This window comes from Peromyscus eremicus, chromosome 19 (assembly GCF_949786415.1).
Source record: "Peromyscus eremicus chromosome 19, PerEre_H2_v1, whole genome shotgun sequence".
NCBI lineage: Eukaryota > Metazoa > Chordata > Mammalia > Rodentia > Cricetidae > Peromyscus > Peromyscus eremicus.
In genome coordinates this window covers 45,113,990-45,141,781 of record NC_081435.1, presented here as the reverse complement: position 1 = coordinate 45,141,781, position 27,792 = coordinate 45,113,990, and the positions used below count along the sequence as shown (strand labels likewise).

Here is a 27,792-nt window from a genome sequence, read left to right as displayed (position 1 = left end):
GGAATTACCTACTTTCTAACTCATCTTTTTCCCTCAACGTGGTAAAGTTATGCCACTATTGGTAATAGCCATAACAAATGCCTTCCTGGCTTGTCACTTCACTTGGCTGAAAGCCGTGGGGCACTTCTCCACAATGTGTGCATCTGGGGGATGCTTGCATGTTGCATGTTATGATACTAAAAAACCACGTGGGGAAAATTAAAGGGTAGTATGAGATATGGGCTATGATAAGAACGAGAGGAATGTTTTTTAAAACATGATCCTGGGCTGACGTTATCACCAATGGACAGAAATGCACATTCACAGGTCCTAGTCCAGACACACTGAATCAGACACCGTGGGAGGCGGGCCAGGCATTTGGAGTTGCCTCATTCCTGTAGATAAACCTCATTTTCTCTGTGGGCACACAGTAAGTTAGGCTATGAGGTGTGTATACCTACCTACTTCCTAATCCCCATCATTTGTCCCTACACTTGTACAGTCAGAAGAAATGAAAGGATTTCATGCACAGAAATACAGTCTGGTAAAAAAGAGAAAAGGGAAATCACTTACACATTAGAAATGAATCACACACACACAGCTTGCTCTACCTCAGTGGAGCTAGCTGAAGGAGACCTGGAATGTGAGGGTTCTGAAACACTCAGAGAAAGGGCACTCTCTAGAGGTCATTGAGTGGGTGACATACACTTTGGGAGGAGCCCTCACTGACCTAACATGAGACACACAAACAGAGGGCGTGGGCGTGGCCCCCCTCGGTGAACCTGGGAAGGTTCTTCGCTTACTCTGCGTGCAGTAGAGCCCCGTCCAGCCAGGCGTGCATTTACATTCCCCGTCATAAGCGCTGCAGAAAGCTCCATTGTGGCAGTTGCAGGTATGGATGCAGTTCGGACCCCAGTGGGCAGGAGGGCAGGCTGAAAACCACAGCAAATGTGGAGAGATGAGTTGGAGTCTCCAGGTCAGCACCAAACAGAACGTGCCATCCTCCAACTTCCTTCCATGTGTTAGGGTAATACCACTAATATGGACAATACACTCACAATTTAATTGATAGACTGAACACTGTGCTAAACCCACAAGACAATGATGGTCACAAAACTATCAACATTGCTGACATACACACACAGAGCTTCAGAAGGACTTGAGGGAGCAAGACTTCCTTTAAAGATTCAATTGTTAGACAAATCACAGCTGATACCGACTGTGGACCTAGCACTGTTCTGGACCCAAGGAAGAACAAAGAACAAAACGGGAGTCCGAACTGCTCTCTGAACACTTCTATTTTGTGAGGTAGCAAAACTACCAGTCAACTGAAAAGTAGTGCTGGAAAGAGCCCTGGAAAAATAAGATGTGATGAGGAGGACAAGAATGATGAGGGCTTCTCCTAAAACCCAGTCTCCCTTAGGAGGAAACACTGAGTAAGGATCAGCTCGGGAGGGATTTTCTTCAGGGCTCCTAGGTCATGGGCTCAGGGCTCTGATTTTCTTTGAGGCTCCTAGGTTATGAGTTCGGGGCTCTGATTCTCCTTAGGGCTCGTAGGTCATGAGCTCAGGACTCTGATTTTCCTTGGGGCTCCTAGGTCATGAGTTCGGGGCTCTGATTCTACTTGGGGCTCCTAGGTCATGGGCTCAGGGCTTTGATTTTCCAATCTTGTCCTGGTCTCTAGGCTTCAGAGTTGCCATTAGAATCTCACATTATGTGCTAAGGTTACTAGCTATAAGAATCAGTTTATTCATAGAAATTTTTGATTGGAAGAAATAGCAGGCAACATGACTAAATCATCAGCGGCCACTGTCAGTGGAAGAGCTATTCAAAAGCCACAGCAAGTCTGGGCAAAATAATTTGATTCCCACCACCCCCAAATAGTTTTATTTATACTGCAGCTTCAAGAAAATATTTAAAGGGTGGCTACTTATCATTTCAAACTTATTATCTAATTGAGAACATGGAGCAAAAAAATTAAATGAACCTGAAGTAGTTTTAAAATGAAAAGTATTTCCCATAAACATATGTGCCAATTTTACCCAAAAAGCAAGAGAAAAATGACAGCTGATATTCATAGTCCATAGGACTGCTAGGATGGGTTTTCTAAGAAGGCATACATTACAGATGAAGAACTTTTGGCTCAATAGTGGGGAATAGGATCTTGTCCAAGGTCATGCAGATTTACAGTGATAGTAGCTCTTTGGTACATAAGCATGGCTTCACTTTGAAGGCTAAAGATGAAGATAACTAATGTCCAGCCCACCCGATGCTGCATATAGCACTCTCTACCCCCAACACCCCATTTCTAAAAAAAAAGAAAAGTTCAGCTCTGTTTTCTGTCACCCAATTTCCTTAATTCCATTTCTTTTATTTTTATGTTTACTTACTTTAGTTGTGTTTATGTGTCTGTGCGAGTGTATGTGTAATATATGTGCAGGTGTGCATACCTGTGTGTACATGGATATCAGAAGAGTGCACTGGGGTGGAGTTACAAGTGTTTATGGGACATTCCCCCAGCTTGTTTTGAGGGTACTGGGATCCAAACTCCAGTCCTCATGATTCAGCAGTCAGAGCTTTAAACCATAGAGTAATCTTGCCATCCCCAAACAGGCTACTGCCAATGATGCTTAATAAGCTTCATAAACCGTCTTCTGCCCAGAGCATATTTTTCCAGGTTGGCCACTTGCAGCAGGCTTTACTCTCCATGTCAGTTGTGATCAGAGATTGGAAATAAAGATCACTCAAATTTTCCATTCCCAAATGTAAATATAGAGGCAAGGCTTCCGATAGTCTTTTTGCCAAGGACACTGCCCCTTTAAATGCACTCCATTAGTTTTCAGAGTCTCTGTTTGCATGGTGAAGGTCTTTCCTCTTTTTGAAACTAGCTGACAATCAGCCAAGAAGAAATATTAAGATGGGCCCGTAGGGGATCAGCGAAACCAATGGTCCCCAGGAGAGGCAAGGCTTGCCAAATACATCAGTTTCCTCTGGAGTGATTATGGGGACAGGCCATGCCATTGTCTCCATTCACAGTGCTGTTCCCGTTTCTGTTCCTTCCAGCACATTCCTCCTCCAAATGAGGAAGTGACCAACTTCCAGAATAAAGAATACGTGTTAAAGGAGCAAATTATACCAATCATGCTCCAGCGGTGACATCGTGTCTTTGTTTTCCTTCCTGAGCCCCGCCATTCATTTTGAGTACCTAGTCCACAACCTGCTCCTCTGCCAACCTGAATCAGAGCCCTGCCAGGCCCAGATTCGAGTAGATGGCGGTTACTTCTGAAGTTCCACCCCCTCAAAAGATTAAAACACATCCTATGAAATTATCTATAACAATAAACATTCCTTCACCAAAGGCTTTCTTAGCTCAGAAATGGGGGACAACCTGAATGACTGAACACAAAACTATCATTCAAACAAAAATATATTCCTCACCCCTTAATATTTACATATAGATAACTCTATAGTCTGAATTCATCAGCCTGCAAACCACCATGTAGTATCAGAGTCATTCCTTGACCTATCATGCGTGTACCATGTCAGATTTGATATGAGCTGATCATGGGTCATGTAAGCTGTAATGAAGAGCAGAAGGGCAGACATACGCTGTCCTTGGTCAAAAGCTGAATACTTTGTGGAAATACACTAACTGAGCCTTCCAAAGTCTGCTGTATGGTCACTGTCCTCTTTTCATGTCATGGGTAGTCTAAAGCCATCAACATAACTCCTCTTAGGGTCATGCTACACCCATCTGAAGAGCAGAATGAGAGGCACCTGGGGAGATGTGAGTGAGGTGTAGGAAAGTAGTCAATCTGCCCACGAGCCCAGGAAGCTTCTAAGATCCCTATCATTTTGATTCTATTCCTTCATGGCTCCATAATGACGTATTCTGATGAATATACGCCAAAAAGATAGATCTCTAAACACGTCTGCTTTTGTCTTAGATAAACAGAGACTTGTCTACATAGAGATGTGGCTCAGTTGGTAGACGGCTTGCCTAGCATCCCTGAAGCCCTGGGTTCAGTTCCCAGCACTGCATAAAACCAAATATGGCCATGCACACCTGTCATCCCAGCATTCAGGATGTGGAGGCAAGAAGAAGACGTTCAAGGTCAACTTAGACTCCATAGTGAGTCTGAGGCCAGCCTTTGCTACATGGATCCTTGTGTCAAAAAAAAAAAAAAATCAATGGGTGGAGAGTCACTGAGCAGTAAATAAGAAAACATGTTACAAGTTTAGGTTTTCCCCGAAGAGTCACATCAATTTATTGGTAGATATTGCTAGGTCATTATACAGGGCTCTGAATTTAAAAACTATAATACTTTTAATAAATGATCACGGTCATATATTCTTTCCTGATCACATAGACTCTCATCATTCAATCCTAACACACGGGAAATCGATCGGTTGTTCTCCAACACGACTTACGCTGAGAGCAGTCGCTGCCAATCCAGCCTGGGTAGCACTGGCAGGACCTGTCGATGGGGTTGCAGGTGCCATTGTTGGTACAGGTGCAAACGCCTGCGCAGTTTTTCCCAAATCTGCCACTGGGACACACTGTGAACAAACCGGAGTTCAGTCAACTAGAGTTGGAGCCCATCTCACGGAACCCCGGACAAGGGCACACGAATTCCAGGGCCACCCCCAGCTGCCCGCTGCCTGCCTGCCTCCACTTGAGAGAGCACATCCCCTAATCCCAGATGGGCTCATCTTTACAAACACGTGAAACCAAAGGCCTTATTCTGACATCCCAAAAAGAAACTGTGGTGTGTGGAGAAATCTGACTTGTGGCTTCTCACCCAGGGAGTCAAAAATCCTTTGTCACGATGACTTTTCATGAAACTGTAAGACACTTCTAATGAAACTGTAAGACACCACCAAGGAACTTGACAACGACAAGGCAGTTTGCTTCCAATGTTTTCGTCATTTCCAGAGCTACCTAGAGCTGATGGCGGGACATGTAGCCTTGGGGAAGTCTGAGAACAGACTTCAGGAAGCTTGATCCTCCCCATGGCTCTCCAGGGTGCTTGGGTGCTTACCTTCATTGCACAGGGCTCCTGTGAAGCCAGGCAAGCAGTCACACAGGCCTGTGATGTGGTGGCAGGGGCCGCTGCTGTGCACACACTGTGGGCATGTCTGGCTACAGCGGTGCCCGTAAAAACCCGGGGAGCAGACTGCAAATAGATCGGAAACTCATAGTTACCTTTCTGAGTTGGGTTTATCTCCTCTTTCCACTCAGAGGTCTAGTTAAAATGGAGGAATAAGAAAACTTTTTAAAAAAGTTGATAATGGGAATTTTTCAGGCACGAAACAAGAAGGGCAGCTTTTAACAAGGAAAGAAGCTATAAAACTCCAAATTTCACTGGAGCAAGAGAATGTCTCAGATAGACCTCACTGTCCTCCTGTGGTTGGCTCAAGGCCGGGCCTAGACCAGAAGCTCAAAGATATTTGTTGAATGAATAAGAAAATGGGGAAAACAAAACTCTGAATATTAATGTTTCAATTAAGCAATACCAAGCCATTTGTTGGTCCTTTATTCTTTAAGAACCATGATTGGTTAAAAAAAAATGCTCAAAATTCAAAGATCTTTCTCCTTTACAAAAAGTACAGACTGATGGTTGTGTTTAAAGAGAGTGAGTAAACAAAATGCTGCGTATTTGGATATTTCCAACAACTTTATTTGGGATAAAGAATGATTGCATTGAACTTTCAATGGAAAAGAAATTGATTTGAGAAATTACAACAGTGTATAATAACTTTTCTTATTACATTTCCCAAAGATTTAGTAAAATCTTCCGGATCATTTCTTAATTCTACGGAGCAGCGTCCACAGCTCCCCTTTTTAACTTTCAATTCTGCTTTCCCCACAGCACTGACTTTTAGCTTACTAGTGCGGTGTGTGATTGCCTCAAGGTTTGGCTGATGTTAACTTCTGGTAATTGAGGTGAGGCTGATGCCAAATTGCTGAATAAAATATTTACAGGTCAGTGGATTTCTGGAACACCATTTGCACACTCGAAGGAAGAAATGAGGATGGTATCCTGATGATGGTGCCCAGGAGGTAATGAAATCATCACCGAGAAGAAAGGGTTAACGCCCCCATCTGTTAGGTCAGTCCTAGCGGTTGAAAGGAATAAAGTTCTTGGGGAAGTGTCATTTGAGGACGGTTCTTCAAGGACTGCTCTGCCCTTGACTGCTACAAAACGTCACTAGAAACTAAAAGGTAGAGCGGAGATTGTTCTGACCATAATTCCCAGGAAAGGGGGACAGAAATCATCACCCATGAGACACTTACTTCTCTGACAAGAGGTGCCCCGGAATCCGGGTGCACATTCACAGATGCCATCATCAGGAGAGCAAGAAGCCCCATTTTTACAGTAGCAGGGCAGCGAGCAGTTAGGACCCCAGCGTCCCTCGGCACACACGCTGTCACAGTGCACACCTGAAAGAACACACACAGGGCAGGGCTGAAGGGGCCGCCGTGTGGGCGTCTAGGGATGTTAACACAACAATGAGTGTAAATAACGAAGCTCCAGGATGGTGTGAACGCAAGTGTCCCAGACAACAGTGAACAGAGAGGATGCTAAGCTTAAAATCCACTTACTACCTATATACACCAGTACACAGAATCATCCTATCATTAATGAATACCCAGAATTCCTTCCTATGCTGTCAAGGAGAGAACACTTTCACCACATTGATTTTTTTTCTTCTTTAATAGAGGGAAGCAACAGGAAGCCCAAGGGCTCTGTCTATTGAAGGCAAAATTTATCCCCCCCCCAAAAAAAGACTATTGATTTCCTATTTATGCCCCCCCCCATTCTTTGTCTTTACAGAGAAATGAACAAAGTGTACAATGATCAGGCAAAGCACAAAATGATTAAATTCTTTTATGTGAAGGAAGCCCGACTGGGTAGTAAAAAAGGAGACACAATCCTAAAATAGTTCAATGATCTATTGTGCTAGACACGCTGATATGCTCATATGTATCACCAACTTCATCCTTAACAATTTCATTTCACACTGGACAGATAGAGGCAGCCGATCACAGCCAATAACGTGGAGGTCTAAGTCACTGTTGCGAAATTGTGTGGCACTATTTAAGTTTTTGTTTGGGAAATAAAGAAAGCTTAAATCAGTCATGACCCAATAAACAAATTCCTACAGGAAACTGAGTCTGCAAGAATAAAAATAAAGCTAGGCATTAACGGAGGCAAAGGAGGGTTTTGCAAATTTGTATTTGAAATACAACAGGGATCTCTTGGTTACATCAGAACTCTCAGAGCCTTTCCCCTACAAAGGAATGGGTTCTGACTAGGGCTGCACTGATGACAGACAGCCTCAGAACAAGTGAGAACACGGTGAGGACATGCTCAATCCAGTATTCCAGAAAGTTCACAGCGACCCTGCCTGGAGGATGCTTGGTAGGCCACATCACATTTTGCCTGCTTTTTGGGAGAAAGGTTATTGTTCCCCGAACTTGATATGGAAGGCACTGTAGATGACCATAAATATGTCACCAGCTGGTATAAAGCCATTTCTGTAAAATAATAAATCTCTGCTTTTTCCTGTCCCCATGTCCATCCTCCAGAGAAGCCCTTAGCTTGGCAAAGGCTGGCTAGTGAGGCACAACCCCATTGTGTCCAACTCCGATTAGCAACAGACTTTTATTCCAGAGGAAACAAGTTCTGGATATAAAACTAATCAGGAGCTAAACGTTCCCCACAGGATAAGTAAATAAAATGTGGGCCTGCTGTTCTTTCCTGTGGTCACACACATCTCACTTTTCAAGGTCTTTTGGAAAGTGGAGACCCACTTGCAAATTCAACACTCTCTGAAAATGAAGTGCCAGCCGTGGAGACTCAGCAGATTTTTTTTAAACCAATACCTATACCGCACAGAACCATAAGGCCTTCAGAGCAGCAGTGAACTCAGGAGCAAGCTACAAATGTAAGCTTTGCTTTGTGTCTGAAGAAAGTACTCACAAGAGTAACCTGCCTGGGGCTTCTCTCTCAATTGGAATTCAGGTTTTCCATCCCCACTGTAAGCCAAGGCTCCTGTTTGACAGCCAAGGTAGTAAGGGACCACCTGCTTCACAGATCCCGATGTCCCTGGGCATTTTGACCCAGATCCATTCAGGCTAATCTCAACAAGAAGCCTGAAGAAGTAGAGCCCAAGTAATTACTCAGCTAACCTTATAATCAGACTGAAAATTAGTTCTGATTTCTTAGTACTTTTTTTATGTGGAATAGGGTTTTAAGCATGAGACTTGACCATTTAAGGTGAGCTAATTTATCAGCTATTGGCCAAATCATTTTACACTTACATTCAGTCATAACGGAATGGAATACACTTCAGGTCCAAAGTATATACTGGCTGTATTAGTCATGGTTCTCTAGGGGAATGGAACTGATAGAATGAATCCGTGTGTGTGTGTGTGTGTGTGTGTGTGTGTGTGTGTGTGTGTTGTGTGTGTGTGTAATCTCTAATATATATAATATATATATAATATATATATATATACATGTACATATATATGCATATATATGGAGTTTATTAGAATGTCTTATAGACTGTGGTCCAGCTAGTCCAGCATTGGCTGTCTACCAACAGAAAGTTCAGGAATCAGTAGTTGTTCAGTCCCAAAACTGGATGTCTCAGTATACGCCTGAATCTCAAAGAGGTAGACTCTTGTGCCAGTGAAGAAATAAACTTGCCGGTGAGAGTCAGAACAAGCAGGCAAAGATCAAGCCCTTCCTTCTTCTATGTCCTTCATATAGGATGTCACCAGAAGATATAGCCCAGATTAAAGAGGGGTCTTTTCACTTTAAATGACTTACCTAAGAGAAAAAATCCCTCACAGGTATACCCAGCCATTTGGGTTTTAGTTAATTCCAGATGTGGTCGAGTTGACAGCCAAGAATAGCCATCATACTGGCGTTGAATATTATAGGTTATCGTGATTTGTGGATAAGCACACAAAGCTAGTTATGAAAAATGACTGAAGGCCAGATTAGTGATTGAAATTAAGTAATCCTATGCTTGGTATCTGATTCCTCTTCCCTCAAGAGATTCGTCCAGCTGGTTAGCACACCATCTGTCATGATCAGCTTCATCAAGGTAATTTTCCAGTAAGTAAAAAGCATGAAAAAGTAAGTAAAAGCATGGAACTGCCAGGAAATCCGTTGGAAAAAAAGCAAACAAACAATGAAACACTATGTTTCACATGATTTACCCCTCATTTTGTTCCAGAGACTGCCTGCCTCCAGCCATATAAACATATTTCAGCAGAACCAATTTGTTTTTTAAATAACTTTGGTTTCTTTAGTTTTAGGATTGTGAAGGAATCTTTCCATTGAATGTAAATTATAAACTTTCATTTTCTAGTCTTTCTTTGAAATTCAAGCTCTCTTCTCCTCTTCTTTGCAGTAAAAGAGTCATCATTTTGCATATATTAATGCCTAATCTATTTCAAGACAAGTATCAGAGATGAAACAAGCCCATAGAAAAGTAGGATGCTGTCTTCCTTCTGCAGCATCCTTTATCCCACATTCCTACCTCTCCTCAGACCCTCTGTGCCTCTTGCCATCTCTTCTTCCATTATATATTCAGGGAAGAGCATGATAAGTCTATTATTGCTGGGATCTTCTCTCTAAGGATTATTAATATTGCAAGAAGGCACACCCTTTGAGAGTCGAAGAAATAAATACCTAACTGTAAAATGTCAGGCAGTGAGAGTCATAATTAAGTCCTGGCTAAGTGTTTCTTTGAATCACGTCCTAGCAGCAGGTTGGGGAGCTGAGTAAGGACAGCCCTGCAGTGAGGCATGCTCCAAGATGAGGAGGTGTCGAACGAGTGGTAAGTTTGCTTAACACCCCCTCCTCTCATCATTTCTATTGATCTCATACTTCCCAACTCTGATAGAATCCTACACAACATACTCTTGTTTCCTTGTTTGCCAAAGACGAAAAATAATTTAAGTCGACATGCCTTCTGGGAGTCCAGCCGATTCTGGCTTGTTGATGAGACACTCTCCAAAAGAGTTAACTCCAGATGATAAGGCCCTGGGACACACCCCCAGCTCTGTCCAGTGAACTGGACCAAGGATGGAGGGAAAATCGTTCTAGGCAGAGGGGATAGTGACTACAAGACTCAGAGTCCCAAGAAGCATGCAGAAATCCTTCAGGAATTACCAAAGTTGGGAAGAGCTGGGACTTAGGAACTAGAAATACCAAGCAAAGCATGTGGACAGCCATGGACTCATAAAGAAGAGCTAAGAGCACCATGCTGTGGAGGGAGAGACCCCACCCCTGCACCACACCACATTAGCAGAGACCCAATGAGGGGTAGCACAGATGAAATTGTGCTTTATAGGAGAGTGGATGAAGGTGTAAGAGATGAGTCTTGAAGACAAAAAGTCACGTGACAAATTGAGATTATGGAGGTGAAAAGGGAGAAAAACGAACAGGCACCGAACAAAACCAACTGCAGGGGAAGAATTCTGGAGACCAGTGGAGAAGTTGCGAATGGAAAGTTCCTCTGTCCCTCTTCCTACCCCAAACAACTCACTCTGTCAGCCGGGAGATCGAGAGAGCCTGGCTGTGCAGTCTGGAAACTGACGCATATGAAGTGTAATGGCTGGCCCTGGGTGCCAGTGTGTCTAGATGAAGAGGAGTGTGCTTTCAGTATGTCAGTGTGTCAGTATGTCTGTCCGGTGCTTCAGTGTGTCTGTGGGGATGTCTGCAGAGAGGATGTGGCCCAGTGAGTAGTGGGAGAGCGCTTGCCCTGAATATGAGGGCTCGGAAGAATGGAAGCTAGAGCAGGAAGAAGCCAAGACACAGTCCACATGGGTGCAAGCACCGTTTCCTTCCGGAATGGAAAGGCTAACTTTCAGGGGCTGGGAGCTATTACCCCCAACTAAAGAGAAATAGAAAAAGAATGAAATCCCCTAAGATGATTTCTTTGGGATATCCACCAAGGAACAGACAAAAACTTCAAAACTAGTTGTTTCTGGAGATGATTCCTAAAATACTTGGAAGAGGGGCCGATGGGTAGAGGGTGGGTTTCTATTTGCAGGCAGATCTGCTCAATGGACGCACTTTTTTTCTAATAAATTTTCCAATGCTGATAAGGAGATCTGCGAGGGACTGTTTTTGCCAGGACTGGGGACAAAGAGCCCATTGATAGCCTTCTCAAGTTGCTAGGCAATGGCTGAATGACCGTGATAAACTTCAGCTTAAGCAGCACTAAAGAAGTGTTCGTGCATTTAATGCCTGATGCATTAAGCCAGGGGCCTCGATGTGAAACCGGCATTCCCTGGGCATTTGTGATTGCATGAACGTAGTAAATAAATCATCTAGGATGTCATTATTTCCCCTTCTCAAAGATGTAGCCCCAAGTCCTCGTCTCTTTCATACCCAGTATGCCAATATTACAGTATCTGGGATGTTGGAAAATAAAGAAAATGATTTTGATTTAATGGCTTGACCCTGGGCAGCAAACCATTAAACACACGCTAGAGTGAAAAAGAGATATTTGTTAATGCTAATTGGGGTAGGTGATTGTAGAAGAACCACACTGTTTAGTCACAAATTTGCTAGTTTCCTAATTTCTAACATCATCCTCAAAGTGATGGCACAGACGATATAGACAAATTATTCACCAGTGCACCTACCACCTCTGTCCATACTTCATCTTTCCCGACAGAACAGAGAAGGAGTTGGTACAATTATGACTCTCCACTCCCCGTGCCCAACCATAATGCCAGCAGAGAACACAGAGACACCCAACTTGTGGTTATTAAATCACACCTTTGTATTGGTTGTTGACAAAAAGTCCCTCTCAGTCATAGAAATTAGGGAGGTTCACATCTGTAGCAACAAGACCAACAAGCTGGCAAGCACTGCCTGTCTGAGTACAGCATTGGGTGAGAGCCAAGAGCAGGCTGCAGGGCAGAGTGGGAAAGCTGGGGGCTTTTCTGTAGTGCCATTCTCACTTCAGGGTGAGAGCCTTCTGTCCATCAAGGGAGGGACAGACAGAAGGATACCTGCACACACACACACACACACACACACACACACACACACACACACACACACCATGCCTCGGCCCAGAAGGTCCCAGAAGTGGGTCATTTGCATTCGTGGTTAATTGGGCATTTGCATGTTGATTAAACCCTTTCGTGTAGTTATTGACTTGAACTTGGATTCCCACTTAGGTGACTCTGGGATGTCACCCTTGCAAGGCCCTCAAGGTAACCTTTAGCACCACTGAGGGGCTAAGGTGCCAAAGAGCTATGTTGAGATAGATGAGTCCCTGAAGGTAGTTTTCATCTGCACCACTGGTCACAGTGGGTGTTTGGGACAGAAAGGCTGCCAGTTCTCCTTCCTGGGGGTCATGGAGAAGCTGGTCTCTTGTCATCAACATCCCCATGGGGCTCTCCTTCCAAGTCCCCCATTCCTGGCTGGGCCCAGGTGAGTACCCTACCTCTGATTTCATTCTGCTGTCCCATCTCCTTATATTATGTCTTGATCATCCCATTCATTTGCCTAGGGGCTCAAGGGTTGATGTGATATCCTAACCCCCTTTCTACCAATTTAGTATTTGTGGTGGTTTGAAAGAAAATGGCCCCCTATAGGGAGTGGCACTATTAGGAGGTGTGGCCTTGTTGGAGTAGGTGTGGGCTTGCTGGAGGAAGTGCGTCACTGGGGGTGGGCTTTGAGGTTTCAGATGCTCAAGCCAGGCCCCAGCTCTCTCTCTCTCTTCCTACTGTGAGTCAAGATGTAGGACTCTCAGCTTCTTCTCCAGCACCATGTCTGCCTGTACACTGCTGTACTTCCTGGCATGATTATAAAAGACTAAACACCTGCACTGTAAGCCATTCCAAATTTTTCCTTTATAAGAGTTACCATGGTCATGGTGTCTCTTCACAGAAACCCTAACTAAGACAGTGTTCAAATTTCTTGTTCTAGTACGAAGACATCTTTGAGCGTTTTCTTTTCTTTGGTCACTGGTATGAGGCTTCTGTCAAGAAATGGTCCCTGGGCCCCATTATCATCAATAATTAGGATGATAAGATGTACCAGATTCCATTAAACAGACTGTAGAGTGCCAGTCTGGGCTACTAGGATAACTTTTGAAACGACGCAAAGGACAAGTCAAATCACGGTGTGCAGGTAGTATACTAGACAAGTGCCCCTGGCAGACATGCAGCTCATCCCCATATGCCAAGGAAAGCATGCTGAGAGATTTCCAAAGCCTTTCAAATTTTGTACCAAAAAAAAAAAAAAAAAAGCTTCATGAGTGAGAAGGTGTAGAGGAAGGTGAGAGCTTCCTCCTCTCCACCCCGCCCCTTCCACCCTCCAAATTCCCATTCAGTAGGTGCTAGATTATGACTGGGAATATGCAAGTGGAAAGAGTTCCCAGGTGACAGTGATCTTGGCCAGAGCTGGGAACCAGGCCACAGACCACACATGTTTTCAGACAGCTGGAATTAAATGGTGATTAACTGTAACGCTCAGTGAATAGGTGTTTCTGGCTGACTGAACCCAGAACAGAAAGGAAGAAACATCAACCTGTTTCTACTGGTTTTTAGGAAATACTTTATAAAGCCCGTCACTCCACTACTACTCTGGAAAACTGCATATACATGTACATGTCTATCTATGTAAAACTAATTATATTTCATCTGGAATTTCTCAATCATTTCTGAAAAGCTGGTTTCAGTTTATAACAGTGTGGAATGTGTTTGTACACATGCCATATATGGTATGTGAGTGCACATGAATGTGTGCAGTGTGTATACTCATTCGTACAAAGCTAAGACACAGCCTAGATATTCTTGATGGTGTCACAGAGTAACACAGGCCCCAGAGTTTTCTAATGAGATCTGTTTCTTTCAGATAAAACAACCTATTGGCTGAAAATGTCAATAAACTAAAGTTTTAAATATCTGCATATTATAAACGTGCATTCCTTTCTTTGAGAAAATGGTGCATTAACTTTGGAAAGAGAGGTTGGAATATCAAATGCACTCTGAGTTTTGCTTAACTTTCACAATATTTGGCGAGGGGGAGGTTTCAAGGCAGGGTTTCTCTGTGTGATAGCTCTGGCTATCCTGGAACTCTGTAGACCAGGCTAGCCTAGAACTCACAGAGATCCACCTGCCTCTGCCTCCAGAGTCCTGGAAGTGCAATTATGTGCCACCACCACTCAGCCACAGTATTACATTTTCTACCTAGGTAAGACATGCTAACATTTATAAACCTATTTTCCTCAATTTTTGTAAAAAAAAAAAATTGAAATTATATATAATTGTATCATTTCATTTCCCTCCCTTTCCTCCCTCAAACCCCTCTTTATGTCTCTCCCTGCTGGCTCCCTCTCAAATTCACAGCCTCTTTTGATTTAATTGTTATTATGTGTATACACAGACATGTATAATTTGAATGGAGTCATGCCACCTAAGCTGACAATGCCTTCCCTCCCCTGGTCAAGAGCCATAGTCCCTAGCCCTGTTTTAAAAATCTCAGCTCCTTTAGGAAGATATAAACCTGAGGCAACACCTCGAAGTTTTGAGTGGTGATGACTATGGGTTAAGACACCAGACTTCCTTAAGATGAGATGACGGCTCAGTCTAAGTGGCTAATGTCTTCAAATGTCCCCTCACTACCCCCTCTGCCTGTGTGCTCTGGGATGCCACCCTTGAACACTTTGTGCCACTTTTGTCACTGTGGCCAGGGGAAGAGCCTAGGCCCTGCATTGCAGTTCACTGAGGACACGCCCCTGTTACATCAGACTCTACCCTCTCCAGCAAGCGATCCCTAACTTGTCATCTAGAGCAGTCTCAGCCACAGAGAATAAAGGAGGCAGATTCACGTGCCTCCATGGGCTCAGGGTAATGATTTGGCTGAGAGCTGGCTCCCCGGTGAGAAGCAAATCCTTCTTCTTGTGAAAAGTCTTAACAAGGAACTTATTGAAACCAAATTTATCAGTGAAAAAACATGAGTCTGTTCATGGCTGACAATGAAATGATGCCCTGTATAAATATTACACAGACTCTGTTCTTTCTGTTTAGAAGAAAGTAACCCAACTCTCATTCCAAATGTGATCTGTTTTTAAATTTTCTGGAACTGTCTTCCCCCCCACGTGTTTGCTTGTATCAAATGTGTTCTTTGAGTGTGGGGAACAACTTTTTAGCAGGCTCAGGGACTGACGACTATTTACACACCCAGGCTCATGGAAGACCTGGAGAAATGAGGCATTGGGACTCCTGGGCTGGCCTGAGAGCAATAGAGACTGAAGTACAGGCTACAAAGCAAAGAGACAAAGGAGAGTGTGTGTGTGTGTGTGTGTGTGTGTGTGAGAGAGAGAGAGAGAGAGAGAGAGAGAGAGAGAGAGAGAGAGAGAGAGAGAGAGAGAGAGAGAGAGAGAAAGCCATGAAGCAGGAAGCAGGCTGGTCACAGATGGGCAGGGGATTACAAGATCACATTGTGTGGCAAAGCCAGTGCATTCCCACAGGAGCCTGGTAGGTCTAAGGCCAGATGGGATAATTTGTCTTACCCCATGACCCAGACTGTGGAATGCCAGGAACACATTTTTTGACTGGCTTGAAGCCAAGTCATCTCCTGCTTTTCTCATGTGTACTAGGGTGTTCCTTTCACAGGCTGGTTCTAAATCATCAGAGTAGGTTGACACCCAAGCTGTGACCCCTAAGTCCAGGGACACCCCCCTACTCTCTATGTATTTAAAAGACAAACGTAGGTTTGGTAGAGTAGGGCCCAAATTAGATAATGTGGCCTCTGTTAGTCTTGATCTGAAATTTACCAGATTAGAAGTGTTCCTTTGCCTCACTGAGGTCACTGAGAATTTAACAGCAGTCCATCCATTTGCAAAACCCTGGAACCCTGGTGAAATCACAGATGTGATTTAATGCCTGACATGATCCAGCATCAACATCAGTGATGGAGAGATGACAGAGACTTTTGTACTATAAAGCCAAGTTCGCAAGTCAAGAGGGAACAACAGGGACAGGGACCTTGACTCCATGGGTCACTCCTACTGACAGCAAATGAAGTCATTGTACCAGCTTCGCCTATCCGACAAGGTGGCTCTAAGGCACTAAAATGTGACAATCCACCCCTGTTTTCTTCTACCCGCAACCAAAGAAACTCACAGCAAATTTTGGAGGGGGCAACAGATCCCTCTGAGGGGTTGCTGGTGATAGACCATGCTTGTGAATCTGAAGACTTAATGTAGCTGAGTTGCCAAGGCTCCCCAAATTAATCTATCAGCTAAACCCCACTAAATTTCCATCTTACTTATTTGCGGAAACTGGTATATCAATGCTAAAAGCCATGTGGAGATTCAAGGGATCCAGCATGGCAGAGACAACTGTAAGAGGGAGCAAGGGTGGAATGCTCACCCTTCTCCCAATTCCAAACCTCCTACGCAGTCACCATAATCAAGGAAGAATTGTACCTGTGTGAGGACAAGCATACAGACCAATGGAATGGACTAGAACATCCAGAAATAAGCTTCACATCTATGGGAAACTGATTTCTGGCAAGGAAGTTAAGACAGTCAATGGGGGAAAGAAAAGTCTTCAAATAACTGTGCTGACGTCACTGGTTATAGAATGAAGTTTGACCCCCTGATCACAGCATATAAAAGATTAACTCAAAGTGAATCAAAAACCTAAGTATAAAAGTTTTAGAAACTTTAGAAGACAACATAAAGATAAATCTCAGCAGTTCCGTGTTAGGCAATGATTTCTTAAAATTGATACAAAAAACACAAGGGAACAACATTTTAAAGTTAGACAAGGTAGACTTTATCAGAATAAAAACTTCCGCTGGAAAAATGCTATGAAAATAGCAGGGAGAAAAAAAACAGAAAATGTGAAGGAATGCTTGCAAGTCATGTCTGGTAAAGAACATTAATATAATGTGGTCTTAGAACTCAATGATATAAAGAAAAATAACTCAGTTAAAAATTAATGAAGGATCTGAATAGATATTTCTACCAATTTTACAGGCGGCCAATAAGTGTACAGATGATGGATCCTCAGCATCCTCAGCCACCAGAGGAACACAAAGCAAAACCTCAAAGAGGTACTACTTCACACCCACGGATATGGATGTCACCCGAAAGACAGATGTGTAGTGGGGACATAAAAACACTCAGATGCTGCTGGTGAGGATGTAAAGTAGTCCTGCAAGAAGAGCGATGTTCTCGCTCATGATTTACAGACTTTGAAGATGGCACTAAATGTCCAAGCAAACCTGAACACCATGAGTAAAGACATCATTCTTCTTCCGGGACCACTATTCACCTGATACACTTCTTGGCTGAACTCAATGGAAGCCACATAAATGAGGAGGAGTTTCTACCCCATGGTTAGAAATGTTATGCTCAATCATAACATGAATTTTTTTTTGACTCAAAAATTTAAGAAAGATAAAGTTTTCAAACTTTTATTTTCAGGAATGAGATTTAATATTAGTATATGAATCATAATAGTAGTTAATAGTTTTATCTCTATGATGATTCTAATTATAGTCTTAGGACTTAATTTTTTTTCCTCTGTCAATACTCAAAATATACCACAGAAATCTTGCTGGCCTACATTCTATCAATGGGATTTAAGCTCAATGAAACTGGCTGCCCTTGGTGACTGATTAATCACACCTAACATATAACATTTCATGGACAAAAAAAAAATGTGTCCACTTGCTAGGGACTTTACTGCATTTTTTTTTCTGAAAAAATTACCTGTGTATGTTTCTTTGAAGGAGTAGGCAACATCACTAGATACTAAAGCATTGGTTATTTCTTTCAAACACTGGCCCTAAGCTCGTACCTGACCATCCAGGGAGGCAGCGGCAGTGGCCTGTGGTGGGGTGGCAGCCGTCTGCGTGGCTGCAGTCACAACGCTCAGCACAGTTTAGCCCATAGGTGCCATCCTGCAAGGAAGGGAACATCAAAGCCGGTGATAACAAACCTAAGCATTCCCATGACAGCAAACAACAAGGGCACAGGCATCACATCACCTCTCCCATGATGCAAAATGCAAGTTGGATGGGTAGCATTTTAAAATCACCTCTAACTTCAACTCTAACTTCAATAACATCAACTCTAACTTATGTCTGATGCAATAGTTGGGAAATATGCATGGTGAAAGCAAGTATGCCAACAGGAGTGTATGATGCATACATACAATAATATAATATATAATACAACAATATGATATTGTAATAATATAAGCATGCCAATTGACTAAAAGAGCTTTTTCTTATCATTACCACACTTGTAAAAATATGTTCATTTGTCTCTAATTATTCTTACAATATAGTTCAGTGTTCCCTCCCTATAATTCTCTTCCTTGAGGAAAAAGAAGTCTTTGTCCACATAAAAAAAGATGCACATGCACACATATAAACACACACACATACGTTAGATAGACAGATAAATAGATGATAAGTACATAGATACATAGATATGGATACATAGATGTTACATGTGTTATATACAAATTAAGTTCATTTCCATAAGCTCTTGTCAGTGGAATACATGACATAGTAAAGAACACTGAAAATCTGTTGTTATTTTCTCTAATAACTATCTTCCTTTCCAAGAAAAAGTCTGAACTGTGTAGAACATTATGATTTAAGACTGTAAATAAACATTACATTGGCAGGCTTCTCATCTGCCCCTGAATGTACGTGCTACTATCAAGTGGCCTAATAAAGAAGAGACTGTTGGTGGATGGGCATGACCAGTTGTTCATGAACAAGAACGGAAATTTTTATTTGTAGGGAAAACTTACTTTTGACCTCAGATCCTAGGAAATGGTGTAGGGAACTATAACCCTTCCTGTGTCACCCAAACACTGAGGAAAACAGCCCAGTGACTGAGGCTGGGGACATGGAAACAGCATTATCAGGCAGCGGGTGTTAGGTGACATAATCATTTGTCTAGAATTTATTAAGCAAAGAAACCAACTAAACCACTTATGAGGCTCCACTAAGGTTTGACGGGATTGCACAGCAGTTAGCTCTGTTATAACAGAAGCCACTGGACTGCCAGATCTCCCTGATTTACTAATACAGGAAACCTCACCCGGCCCGGACACGGACAGGATTGACAGATTGATAGCTCTTTCTCGATTAAGTCTAATGCAAAACAATGGATGACTTGCACTGGGGTTTCCACTTTGTCCACAACGAGGAAGCAGAAGACCACCTAACCGTCCAGTGGAGCTTTGTTAATCTGCCCATTGGTCTGAAGAGAAACTGCAAAGAGAGCTTAGCTCCTAGGGCCTTGGGGAGCACAGAATAATGCACGGCCGGAATCCTTTTTCCCTTGGGAAATGGGTTGTACTTAACAAGAAGGATGCCCAGAGGGGGAAAGAGAAGTCCCATGGAAGCCCTGTCTATAAAATGGCCCAGTTCAGGGGGTCGCATTGTTATCTGAAGATATCCTCGGGGAAGAGAACATATGCCACTGCTGATAGAATGCTTGTTGGCTCAAGAAGAAAGCATGGTGTGCGCAGGGAAGAAAGCAGTTAAGTGCTTTGGAAAGCAAGCATGCAACAGGTCGCTGCAGAATTCCCTTCCCACTCCACCCTCAGCCAGTCTGCAGCACCTAGAGAGGAGACCTTCCAATGGTGCATGTCTCCAAATTAGGTCAAGGGAAGGGAGTGAGTGCCGAGGAGACTTCTGCGCCTCCAGAAATATTTACATTAACCGAGGCTGTTTCCAAGCCTTCTTTCATCATTTCTGTGACACCAGCCCCCGCCCCCTCTTCAGCCCCCTGTCACTTCCCACCCCAAAGCCTGCAGATTTCCATTATAATGGAAACAAAATACGTGGAGAGTTGACAGGCATACACTGGTGTTTGACCAATGCTGCCGCCTGGCTGCACCCCAGAGATGAGTGTGTAAGAACCTAAAAATGCTGGAGTGGGGGCTGGGAAAACAGATAGGGATGAAAGGAAAGAAGGGGGCATTCTTTACAGCCTCCCTAACTGACTTCCACTCTATCCCTTTCCGAGCCTCTGTCCACTTGCACTCTTGTAATAGTTACTGAAGACTGGGTCACACTCATTCACCTTCAGTCAGGAAAAACAAACAAACAAACAAACAACAAATTGCACAAAGAAGTCAATCCTGCTGCATAGTCCTCCGGGCATGGCTACCCAGAGCACACATACCTGGCAGGGAAGTTCACATTTCTCCCCTCGCCATCCGGGGGCACAGGTGCAGGTCCCATCCAGGGTGTTGCAGGCACCCCCATTGAGGCACTGACATGTTAGGTTACAGCCAAAGCCCCATGTGCCACTGGGGCAGCTGATGGAACAGTCTACCCCGTGCCAGCCTGCATGACAAGAACGACAGAGCGTGTGAGAAAAACAAAGATGACCGGGAGCTTTGCTAAGCCCTTCCAAGCCACATCTCCCTTTAGAGATGTCTTGGAGATGCGTAACAGTGCTGCCCAGCCCCAGTCACAGCAGTGGCAGACAGCCTTGGCTCTGCCACAAAAGGCCTCCACCAGAAATGAAAAGGAACCCCCGAGGAACCAAGCAGCCAATTGTGCCGTGTGATCGGTCAGGGATGCCAACCCTGAGAAGCACCCCTGGGCTACTGGGAAGGGATGTGGAGTGAGGTCACCTTTAATGTTGTGTGATGCTCAGGATAGAATGATAAGCTTTGTTTATTTATACGGGAGGAAGTAGAAGGTTTGTTCTTGGAAGAATAGCCCCATCTTTGAAGTAGTAGCCATTAACCATGAAAAATGTGTTTCCAAGATCCTGGCTGCATCTATGGAGGACACACTCTGGGCCACACATAAAATCTGTGCTGGCTGCATTTCTTGTCATGCCTCCAAGTCAGGCCATTTGGGGGCATAGACACGTCTGCTTGTTTACCCTTCCCAAAATCATGGACTCAGACTTTGAAAGCTGGCAGCCACTTCAGAGATGACCAAATATGAGTTTCTTTCCTGGACTCAGGAGGGATGAGGGATGATGAGGTCACCCCAATTTTAGTGGCTTTAGAGCTAGATCCCTCTCCAGTGTGTCCTTGCAGTGACTCTTGGAGGTGAGAGGACCGGAGTCTAATAAAAGATTCCCACATGCATACTCTTACCTGCCTTACAGATACAAGACCCATCCACAGGAGAACAGACAGCATCATTTTTACAGCCACAGCGAGAGGAACAGTTTATCCCATAGCTTCCCAGAGGACATGGAGTAGAACAGTCAATTCCCTAGATGAGCACAAACAGCAAAATGCAGCTATTTTTTCCAACTGAAACCATGCCAGCGCAAACAAAAATATACCGCCGCAATGCTAATTGTGCGTTCCCTCTAATTTTAACACTCCATGCTTTTGAAAGTTGCTATAATACCATTCCTCATGTAAATTGTACCTATTCAAGTGCAACACTGGCTGGTCACGATTGTGATAAAACACTAAATGGGACATCCCCTAAGCCTGCTGACTCCTTTAGATTTGTCTTCCTAACAGAACAACCAAACAAAACTTTCTCCCTTGGTTACGCAAGTAGATACATAAAAATAAGTTATAACTGTAAAATTATTGTCAAGAAAAATATAAATACAAACTGCACATCATTTCTAAATGCTTCGTGGGCCCCTTTGTATGATATATAATGTTAATGGTTGAATCAAAGCAATACTCAGCCAGCGGTATGATTCAATTTATCCAACAGTAGGAATTAAACACAGAACGGAGCTACTTAAGGTAACTGAGGGACATCTCTTTTCAAAAAAACACAAAAGGCTCTTAAGAGCAGGTTAATTCAGGGGTCAGCCAAAGGATATGACTCTGATCAGAAACCTCTAGAAAGATCCTGTTGGCTCTACGACTTCATGGCCCACTCTTAGTGCACCATGTGCCCTGGAGTGACTGTCAACACTTGACAGAGTTCAATGCTATCTTTTCAAGGGGAGGAAATAAAACACAGCCACCACTTCCCCTTTTCAATAGCTAAGAAAGTCCTAGGGACCAAAGGCACAATTCTGCTCTCTTGTTGTACAGGTACATTTGCAGAAGCTGCATTCTCAAACAGACTTCAAAACCACATGCAACTGACTGCAGTGTGCAAATGTATCATAATTGCAAACTGATGCATGTTGTGTCTTTAAGTTTTGTGGAATTAAAATAGAAACTGTTAAAAATAATAACTAGGCTGGATGGTGGTGGCATATGCCTTTAATCCCAGCACTCAGGAGGCAGAGACAGGTAGATCTCTGTGAGTTCTGGGCAAGTCTGGTCTACAAAGCAAGTTCCAGGATAGCCTAGGCTATTTATTACACAGAGAAAATAAAAGAAAAGAATAACTAATAAAAACCAATTGGAAAAACTATTTCTATGTTGCTAATAGGTCACAATATAACAACTACATAAGGAATAATTGTGATGGGTCATACTTCCTGATGAGTTCTAATATTAAACATCAATGACACCTTGATGGTTTTATTAGTGTTCTCAGTCATCAATGGAATGTTAGAGTTAACTTTCTCAGACAGTTCTTCTTTCATGAATGCTATGAATGGTTTAACCACGTTCACTGTACTTGATGGTAGCTCACGTAAATTGCGCTGTTGATCTGTTTCACACTGTGTATCCCTCTCCTGCCTCCCAGAGCCCAAGTTGCTCACCTTGAATCCAGGAGCACAGGCGCACCTTCCAGTCACACTGTCACAGTCTGCCCCGTTCTGACAGCTACAGATCTCTTGGCAAGCTTCCCCATAGAACCCAGGAGAACATGTTTCATTACAGTAGAGTCCAGACCAGCCCGGCTTGCAGCCACACTCGCCAGACATGGGATGACAGCTGAGAGACACAGATGAAAAGACAAGTCATTCTGGGCTAAACATGACACTTCAGCCATGGACAAATGTCGCTTTCTCAAGAATCACTAAATGTGCAGGTAAGTCCGTGAACATGATTTACACTTAATTCCTTATGGTGGTGTGTTTAATTAATTGGCTGGCACCCAATTGTTAATACAGAACCAGTGAATGAAATCAGCATCATGTCCTACTCAAGTGACTACAATAACCATATCTTTGTGTCTAAAATTCTTTTTAATTGTCTTAAATTGAAAGCACCAACTCAATAAGAAAGCAGCACTATGAGACATGCTGAAGAGCTCCAGGCAACGCCAAGTCCACTGTGTGATAGCCAGAGAATTCCAAAAGCAGCGACCTTGCCAACAAGCCTCTCCTCCCAACCCATCTACCTGGTGGTACCGTGGCAGCTGCCACCTGGAACAGTAGTCACATTGACAGGCCAGGCAGCCAGCTGTTGCCCCACAGCAAATGGACACATCAGCTGTGCTAAGATGTTCATGCAAGTGAGTGGACACAGTACGGCACTCTGTGGTATGCCGGCTTAAAACATGTGTGCTTCTTGACACAGGAAAACCTTGACAATCAAACTCTGCTGACAATAGAAAAGCTGTGTAAAGATGCACCCCCCCTGCCCACCCCATGAAGCCCAAAACCTCCCCTTAAATAGGATAAACAACAAAATCTAATTTCCACCTAGACATTTGCTAAATGGAAATGTCTTTTCTAAAGGACCGTCATAGAATTTGTACTCTTTTGGGGTGGGGGACAGTGAGGAACTGGTAGTGGTGAAGTCAGAATCTAATGCTAGTTCTCTTGTCTACCAGAGTGACCTTAGGGAAGGCACAGAGCCTCCTACCTAAAATCCCCTAGTGAGTGAGGTCTCAGCCACACACCATAACCTTATTTGTTTTTAATGTAGATGAGAGCTTTGCCTATATGTATGTATGAGCACCATATGCATGCTTTGTGCCAGCAGAGGTCAGCAGAAGGCTTTGAACACCCTATAACTGGAGTTACAGATGGTTGTGAGCCACTCTATGGGTGCTGGGAACCAAACCTAGGTTTTTTTGTAAGAACAAGTACTCTCAACTTCTGATCCATCTCTCCAGCCCCACACCCCAGAACCTGATGTTCTTCATTTCCTCTCTCCTTCAGAAAACGCCAGGAGACTGGATGCTTTGGTCTTCATTTTCTGAAGTTTTATTTTTTTAATGTACTTTCAGATTCCTACTATAATTAACCATCCACAGGAAAAAAGCTAGATATTCATCACAACCCTGCTCAGAAAACATGAAGAAAAACCTAAATACATTTATACAATTGAGGTTTCCTGGGTAGAGAAGGTTTGGGTGCAAAAGACAAGGGTTGGAGTCTCAGACACACTTAGATCTATATATGTACGGATATATCTATTGCTCATCATCCTTGGGCAAATACCTGGCATCTTTGTGGCATCTCAGGCTTACTGTGTCAAAGGCTGAGCCCTGTTCTTCCCTTCTTCTATATCCAGTATCTGCCCTAGTCACCTGTATTTCTGTATGTGGTACCACATCCCTCTGCCTGGGGATTGCTCTGTTTGCCGGTGTTTCTGTCCACTTGCTTGCTCATTGATTCAGGACCTTGCTACATGGCCCAAGCTGACTTCGTAATCAAGATCTTTGGCTCTTGCTAAGATTACAAGCATGAACTACTGGACACAGCTAGGACTTGTTCTCTTTTACTCTCCTTAAAATTTTTTTTATTATTTATTTATATTTTTAAACTTTTAAGAAAAATTTTCATGCACTGTATCTTAATCATGTTTTCTCTTCTTCCAGTTACTCTCAGATCCTCCTCGTCTCTCTGCTCACCCAACTTTGTGGGTATTTTTGCTCTCTTTAAAACAAACAAAAAAGAAACACACAAACAGAAATCAAAATGAATAGGCAAAAACCATCACAACAAAAAAAATGCCCAAACAAAGAAAAATTAGACAAAATGTTTACAAAAATAGCATTGAGTTCATTTTTTTTTGTTGGTCAATCACTCCTGGGCATGGGGCCTGCCCCTGAGTGTGGTTAATATACCCAGTGAAAATCCATTGGAGAAAACTGATTTTTTTCCCCTTTGCTAGTGGGTATCAATTGCAGATATTTTCTTGGTTAGGGATGTCACCCCATGTCCACTCTTCCCTCTCAGTGCTGGGACCCTATCTGGTTTGAACCTGTACAGATGTTGTGTATGCTGCCACAGTCTCTCTGAGTTTATATGTGCATCAGTCCTGCTGTGTCTGGAAGACAGTTTCCATGGAGACATCCATCACCTCTGGCTCTTATACTCTTTCCTTCTCCTGTTCTAAATAGTTCCTTGAGCCTTGCAAGTAGAAGTCTGATGAAACACCCCATTTAGGACTGAGTCTCCAAAGTCTCTCACTCTGCACATTGTCCAGTGGTGGGTCTCTGTATTCATTCCCATTCCCTGCAAGAGGAAACTTCTCTGATGAGGGCAGAGAATTGTTCTTGGTCTCTCCTTCAGCCTCATCTCCCATCTCTAATTGTTACTAGGACTTTAACCATTCCAACTCAAAACTGTATTTTGACTATCCACATCACCTCTACGTTGTTCTATACTTTGCCAAAGCCTGAACTGAAAAGCCTTCCAACCTTCCTCCCTGTGTCTACACATGCGCTGTCATCTAAAGCATCAATCACACCACAGTTCCTCCTTAAAGCTTGTCAAAGGTTCCCTGCTAAACAGGAATAAAACACATACTGTTTAACATGCTGACATGACTGTACTATTAGTTACCTAAACCAGGACCTCTTAAGAGTAAAGAAGGAGGGACTAAAACTTACCCAAGACAACAGGCTTCACTAGCTTGTCCTTGTAAAGCCAGATAGAGAGTCACCCTGAGATAGCCATGAAGCCTCGCCATCGGCCACTGCCATTTCTGTGTTTTCTCCAACCCAACAATGAAAGGCCTGCCATTGCGGTCCTCACGTTATCACTACACTCAGTCACACTGAATTTCCTTCAGCTTGTAGAGGCACCCCGAGTTCTCCACTTTAAGAGCTTCCACGGGGGCTGCTCCAGTGTCCTCGAAGGCACCTCCCCTCCTCTTCACCTATCTCTCTCTTCATCTTGTCCTCAGTCTCAGCTGAAACAGCCCCTCTTCCTAGAAGCTTTCTCCAACCACCAAGACTTAATCAGGTCTATCCAGTTCCCTTTCCCTGCATCCTTCCTTTCCTCAGCTCACCTCTCAGTCTGTAGTATTGACTTGCTTTATCTCGACATCTTTCTTCCCCGCCACGCCACAAGATCTAGGAGGACAGGACTTAAGTCACTTTCCCTGCCCGTCCCCAGCACACAGTAGGCTCATAGCAAAAACTGCAGAGTGAAGGATGAAAAGGACATAGCCAACTTCAGATCTGGTTTTCATATAATCCGGGCTTCTCCCTTGCATCTCTGAGACATGACACAGTACCTGTGTCCAAAGGCAGGGCTTCCTCTAAACTTTGTTTCAAAAGTGTTAGTCTTAAATTAAAAGGAATTGCCTCCAATCCCAAAGAAATATACAATATCTGTGAAGTTAATTTAGGCGAATACAGACACTAGCACCTGGCATTTACAGGGCACTGAACTGGTGCCAGCACCCTGCTGAACTATCTAGATGCATTATTTACCTCAGTCCCCATGACCATCTAAAGTGGCAGGCACAGCCACATTTCATAAATGGGGATCTGAGGCCTGGAAAGGATAAAACTTATTCGGAGGCTCACATATGTAGTAGTGGCAGAATCAGACTACAACACAGGATTGTCAGTCTGTTTTGAAACTGAAAGAAAAGGAAGTTTGCTAGCATCCTTCAGGAAAGACTCAATACAAAAAGGAAGTGCTAAAATTTAGGATTTTACACTGTGATTCAAAGTCAGCAAGATAGTGAAAACAAGCTGGGCGGTGGAGGCACACGCCTTTAATCTCAGCACTCGGGAGGCAGAGCCAGGTGGATCTCTGTGAGTTCGAGGCCAGCCTGGTCTACAAAGTGAGTTCCAGGAAAGGCGCAAAGCTACACAGAGAAACACTGTCTCGAAAAACCAAAAAGAAAAAGATAGTGAAAACAAGACAAATGTATATGAGTAAAACCTCATACTTGAGAAAAGGAAATAAAACTTTTTATTTTATCTTCAACTGTGACAAAGGAAAGGATATTCTTTGGTAGAAAATGGCTTACAATTAAAATTCAGAAATATTACTCATGACATAGGCATTAATGCTGAACCAAATAGATATTACTACATGAATGTGAACTGAGGGGCAGACAGAGAACGTGATATTCAAGGGCCCCCTGTGAATGGTAGTACAACGCACTGGTTCTCACAATGATTGACACTGGATTAGCATTTTGTAATTACACTCAGGACACCAGAGAAGTTTGGAAGTACTCAATGGGCTCTCACTCAGGCAGTTAATGGATAATGAGACCTAGATGTGGAAGGTTGGAGGTGGAAGGGTGATATACTTCATACCTGTTTTCTGTCTAAAGAACAAGTTGCTTTACACATGAAAATATAACTATGCACATATGGAAACAGTTGTCATTTTATATATGCATATAATCATAGCTAATTTAAAAGAGTAGTTCTTCAATTTAATAGCTAATTTGTAACACGAGTCCAGTTGTGCATAATATTGGCTGAGGCTAGTGACATGGGTCTGTGATCCCAGATACTCAGGAGGCTGAGGCAGGAGGATTACAGGTTCCAGGACTGCTTGGGCCATACTGTAAATTCAAGGTCAGCCTGGGCACTCAGTGAGACTCTGTCTCAAGATAAAAAAAATATGAAAAGAGCTGGGACTGTACCAGTAATAAAGTACTTGTCTAGCATGTGTGAGGTCCTGGGTCCAACCCCCAAAAGACATATTTACTAAACATAATGAGTCATTGAATTTCTT

At 43.3% G+C, this 27,792-nt stretch overlaps 1 protein-coding gene across 1 annotated transcript in view; it reads right to left on the bottom strand.

Annotated features, from left to right (window-relative positions):
* The window catches only part of Megf10 (multiple EGF like domains 10), a 110,718-nt gene that overhangs the window by 16,708 nt on the left and 66,218 nt on the right, over positions 1–27,792 (bottom strand). The window contains exons 9-16 of the mRNA XM_059245951.1: positions 22,666–22,840; positions 21,128–21,248; positions 20,194–20,357; positions 17,843–17,945; positions 6,278–6,424; positions 5,022–5,156; positions 4,411–4,539; positions 783–911 (exon numbers count right to left, since the gene is read on the bottom strand). Of these exons, the coding sequence (XP_059101934.1) occupies positions 783–911; positions 4,411–4,539; positions 5,022–5,156; positions 6,278–6,424; positions 17,843–17,945; positions 20,194–20,357; positions 21,128–21,248; positions 22,666–22,840 (1,103 nt within the window). The remainder of the gene's footprint in view (positions 1–782; positions 912–4,410; positions 4,540–5,021; positions 5,157–6,277; positions 6,425–17,842; positions 17,946–20,193; positions 20,358–21,127; positions 21,249–22,665; positions 22,841–27,792) is intronic.